General features: G+C 48.6%; 1 protein-coding gene across 1 annotated transcript in view; it reads right to left on the bottom strand.

The window, feature by feature from the left end:
* Nucleotides 1-425: 425 nt before the first annotated feature.
* Nucleotides 426-5,548, bottom strand: part of PTGIS (prostaglandin I2 synthase) — a gene marked incomplete at its 5' end in the record, with an annotated part of 7,743 nt that continues 2,620 nt past the window's right edge. The window contains 5 exon segments of the mRNA XM_072403168.1: nt 426-573; nt 690-873; nt 2,335-2,480; nt 2,883-3,023; nt 3,133-3,311. Coding sequence (XP_072259269.1) covers nt 426-573; nt 690-873; nt 2,335-2,480; nt 2,883-3,023; nt 3,133-3,311 — 798 coding nt within the window.

The raw sequence follows: 5,548 nt of genomic DNA, 5'->3' as shown, positions 1-5,548 counted from the left end.
TGATGCAAAACATATATGGGCTGGACCCTGCTGTGCCCATTATGAGGGGTCCCCACCATCCCTGTGCTGAGTTCCTGGGTCTGTACCCCTTCTATGCCCATTATGAGGGGCTCCCACCATCCCTGTGCTGGGTTCCTGGGTCTGTAGGGGGGGGGCATAATGGAAGGGGGCCCCTACAATAAGAATACCATGGGGGGGGTTACATTCAACCAATAGCATAATGCTTAGTTTTGGTAAAATAAAAAGGGTAAAATGCTGCTCCAGGCTCCCCTCAGTTCTGGAAGTGATCAGATGATGGGGTGCTGTTGTGGGCTGTGGTGCCCCTCCTAATACCCTCATACAGATTGCCCACAGATGGGGCAGCATCGCTCCCCTCCCACAATCCTTCGTACTCTGGTTGTCCATATATGGAGGGTGATGGCGGCTCACAGGCTCCGCCTCTTATACCGAAACTTTATGTCACCCTCAGGTTGGAGAACCCCAAAGCCATACCGGCTGCGGTCAAACTCCGGAATCTTCTCCGCTGGGTTCACCAATTCAAATTCAAAATTCAGAATCAGAAGCCAGACGAAGCTGAAGGGGAGAAAAATGTCAGAAAATGTATTCACACTATTCCTGAAATGTGTGGTGAATGTCTGAAATGTGACTGCCCGCTCTGTGCGGGGAATGTGGGGGGGGTAAGTTGTCACACCTGAGGCTCTGGGTGTATCTCTGGATCCATCTGGGGGCTAATATATGGAAACAGGCAGAGTCTGTCACCTCTCCTCAGCAGGTACTCTGTGCCATCCTCCAGCTTCAGTGGCAGCTCTGTCAGCACCTCTCTGGTGATAAAAGGGGCAGCAGTCAGACGGAGACTTTCCTCCAACACCCCATCTGCAAAAAGACAACAAGTGTTACCTTATAGGCCTAATATTGGGGTGTACCCAGCTATACATGGGGTGTCAGGTGTACCCAGCTATACATGGAGTGTAAGGTGTGCCCAGAAATATATGGGGTGTCAGGCATACCCAGTAATATATAAGTTGTCGGATGATCCCAGCACTGTATGGGGTGTCAGGTGTACCCAGCAACATATGGTATGTCAGGTGTACCCAGCAATAAATGGGGTGTCAGGTGTACCCAGCAATAAATGGGGTGTCAGGTGTTCCCAGCAATAAGTGGGGTGTCAGGTGTTCCCAGCAATATGTGGGGTGTCAGGTGTACCCAGCAATATATGGGGTGTCAGGTGTTGAAATGTGACTGCCCGCTCTGTGCGGGGAATGTCTGAAATGTGACTGCCCGCTCTGTGCGGTGAATGTTTGAAATGTGGCTGTCGGCTCTGTGCGGAGAATGTCTGAAATGTGACTGCCGGCTCTGTGACCATGAATTTGGGGTCTGTGATTTGTTGTCACACATTCTGGAATTTGAGACCTTGCAGGAAGTCGGATCTTACAGTTTGATGCTGCTGATGGCATGAAATCGCCCCACACACACGTTGGTGCCAGCTCCCCACGGCATGGTAAAATGCTTCACCCTGCGGCCCCTCTTATAGAACTCTCTCCTCTCCGTCCCATCTGCATGGAGGAAGCGATTGTAGCGGAAGAGCTGCAAGACAGAAGAGCGGTGACTTCCTGTCCGGTGTCACCTGGTTGGAATATGGAGGAGTTTCTCCAGGTGCACAAATATAGAAAGCTCAGCCGATTCCTCCATAAATAATTCTGCTCGGCAGGCACGGTGACCCCCAGGGCCTGTGCACCTATTCCCCGGGCGGGGGGGGGGGGGGGGGGGTAAGTTGTCACACCTGAGCGGCATTCAGCACTGTACAGCACCATTCAGCACTGTTTAGCAGCATTCAGCACTGTACAGCAGCATTCAGCACTATACAGCGGCATTCAGCACCCTACAGCAGCATTCAGCACTATACAGCAGCATTCAGCACTATACAGCAGCATTCAGCACTATACAGCAGCATTCAGCACTATACAGCGGCATTCAGCACCCTACAGCACCATTCAGCACTATACAGCACCATTCAGCACTATACAGCACCATTCAGCACTGTTTAGCAGTAAACCCAGGCTTGTTTACATGGTGTTTATATTTGTGGATGGGGCCAATGCAAACTCTTTGTCAGAATTCTAAATTCTGTACGCTCTCTCATACATCTGGATGTGTCTAAGGGTTGTTATGAGAGTTATCGGAGTGCTCACTTAATGTGGGGAATGCGGATTGACCTCTGGGGGTCCCCAATAGATCTGGGAGGGTTGTGTACTGTAATGTGGGGGGGCACTTATGGTCAGTGACACACCCCGCTGATGGATAATATAAACCAGTGCCAGGTGTGATGCGTCCTACCTGCAGATAGCACCCCACGGGCACTCTTCATTAGCAGCTGGTCAAACTTCTGGAATTGTGTGTACACATGGAGTGAGTGTCGTACATCCCTCCCTGCAGCCCACAGCTTTTCTGACTCGGACCCAAAAAGTGTCAAATATCCGGCCCTGGAAGACAGAAGCGATGGCGGTGAAATCATTGAGAGCAATTTGTGCTGTCTGTGTTAGGAATACAAACTGCTAAACATGGTGACCGATCCAACAGCACCCGTGCCAGCTATGCCCAATCTGCCACTAATAATAGATATGGTGCCGGGAGGTCCAGATAATAAATAATAGGTGTGGGCAGAGTCATAGCAGCCACATGGAATACAATGCAGATATCTAATATACTGTAATATATTGGATTGGAGTCCTCCCATAACCAGGTCCTCAGGGGCGGGGCATCAATGTATTCAGCCTGCAATTTCCCCTTTCATGATCTTGGTATTATAGAGAGTGAATATCTATTATAGAGAGTGAATATCTATTATAGAGAGTGAATATCATTGTCGAATATACAGAACACACCGTAACATGACGCCATAGCTGAAGCTGAACAGGCCGTCTTCCCTCCACGTGGTCACTGCAACACTGTTGTCATTAAGTATGGCGGACAGGTTTCTAAACATGGACCTGGCCAGGACTGGAAGGTTCTGGTTCTGTAGATGCCTAGAACACACAAATGAATAATTGTATAAACCTGCTAATTACAGGACACGTCTATCATGGTGGCCAGATTATTGGAAACCCCACCACCCTTCGCTGGTTCAGTACTTACGATCGTAGCAAAGCTTTTTCTGCGATGGCATCATGATCCGGCAGAGTGACATCAAACATTCGCTCCATTAAAATCTTGGCATATTTCCCAAAGTCCAACTTGTCACTTGACTCCCAGACAACGTGGTCATAGGAGAGCGGGTCTAGAAGAACAGTGACAAATCTCCCAGCAACCTGGACCTGGAAGGAAGACACAGAGAGAGACACGTGACACAGAGAAGATGTAGCAGCATTCAGCACCATACAGCACTATTCAGCACTGATCACCAGCATTCAGCACCATACAGCAGCATTCAGCACTGATTAGCAGCATTCAGCACTGATTAGCAGCATTCAGCACCATACAGCAGCATTCAGCACCGTACAGCACCATTCAGCACTGTACAGCAGCATTCAGCACTATACAGCAGCATTCAGCACCGTACAGCAGCATTCAGCATTATACAGCAGCATTCAGCACTGTACAGCAACCTTCAGCATTATACAGCAACATTCAGCACCCTACAGCAGCATTCAGCACTGATTAGCAGCACTCAGCACCGTACAGCAGCATTCAGCACTGTACAGCAACATTCAGCACCCTACAGCAACATTCAGCACTATACAGCAACATTCAGCACCCTACAGCAACATTCAGCACCCTACAGCAGCATTCAGCACCGTACAGCACCATTCAGCACTATACAGCGGCATTCAGCACCGTACAGCAGCATTCAGCACCCTACAGCAGCATTCAGCACTATACAGCAGCATTCAGCACCCTACAGCAGCATTCAGCACTATACAGCAGCATTCAGCACCGTACAGCACCATTCAGCACTGTACAGCAGCATTCAGCACTATACAGCAGCATTCAGATTGGTGGTACTGCCACAGATAAAAGTGATTCTATACTCCCCCTAAATTAGGATTGCTGGTACTGCCACAGATCAGAGTGACTCTATACTCCCCTTAGGGAAGAATTGGTGGTACTGCCACAGATAAGATTGATTCTATACTTCCCCTAAGGTAAGATTGGTGGTACTGCCACAGATTAGAGAGACTCTTTACTCCTTCGAAGGAAGGATTGGTGGTACTGCCACAGATTGGAGTGACTCTATACTCCCCTTAGGGAAGAATTGGGGGAACTGCCACAGATGAGAGTGACTCTATACTCCCTTTAAGGTAGGATTGGTGGTACTGCCATAGATAAGAGTGATTCTATACTCCCCCTAAGAAAGCATTGGTAGAAATGCCACAGATGAGAGTGATTCTATACCCTCCCCAAGGAAGGATTGGTGGTACTACCACAGATGCGGGAGACTTCATAGTCCCCCTAAGGATAGATTGGTGGTACTGCCAGAGATGATAATGACTCTAAACTCCCCCTAAGGAAGAATTGGTGGTATTGCCACAGATAAGAGTGACTCAATACTCCCCCTAAGGAAGAATTGGTGGTACTACCACAAATAAGAGTGACTCTATATTCCCTGCTAAGGAAGGATTGGTGGTACTGCCACAGATTAGAGTGATTATATGCCCTCCCAGAGGAAGGATTGGTGGTACTAAAATAGATGAGAGTGACTCTATACTCCCCCTTAGGAAGGATTGGTGGTACTGCCACAAATTAGAGTGACTCTATTCCCCCCTTAGGAAGGATTAGTGGTACTGCCACAGATGAGAGTGACTCTATTCCCCCCTTAGGAAGGATTAGTGGTACTGCCACAGATGAGAGTGACTCTATTCCCCCCTTAGGAAGGATTGGTGGTACTGCCACAGATGAGAGTGACTCTATTCCCCCCTTGGGAAGGATTGGTGGTACTGCCACAGATGAGAGTGACTCTATTCCCCCCTTAGGAAGGATTAGTGGTACTGCCCAGATGAGTGGCTGACATCATATACACCATATACTGTACATATGACCCCCCCCCCCACACACAGGAAGGATTGGTGGTATTGCGATATATCTGAGATGTCTCCACTCCCGCTCGGAGGAATTTGTCAGTTTGGCCCCTTTATTCTTCTTCTCTCTTTGAGGGATTTGTTTGTTTTCCCAATAAAATCTCCGGAACCTTCTGACAGATTTTCCTTCACCCCCGAATAGATTTCAGGAGCCACGCCAATTTTTCTTCTCACAAAGAAAATGTAACTGGATTATCTGACAAAGAGAAAAAAAGGACGAGGCAGTAGCTGCAATACCACCGACACTTCCTGCCATCCTCCATAAAATGACCTCACAACCACACTGCACAACCACACTACACAACCACACCGCACAACCACACAACCACACCGCACAACCACACTACACAACCACACCACACAACTACACAACCACACCGTACAACCACACTGCACAACTACACAACCTCACAGCACAACCACACTACACAACCACACCGCACAACCACACTACACAACTACACAACCACAACCAC

Source organism: Pyxicephalus adspersus, chromosome 3 (genome assembly GCF_032062135.1).
Source record: "Pyxicephalus adspersus chromosome 3, UCB_Pads_2.0, whole genome shotgun sequence".
Taxonomy (NCBI): domain Eukaryota; kingdom Metazoa; phylum Chordata; class Amphibia; order Anura; family Pyxicephalidae; genus Pyxicephalus; species Pyxicephalus adspersus.
The sequence above is the reverse complement of the archived record's forward strand: the minus strand, read 5'-3'. Positions and strand labels throughout refer to the sequence as shown.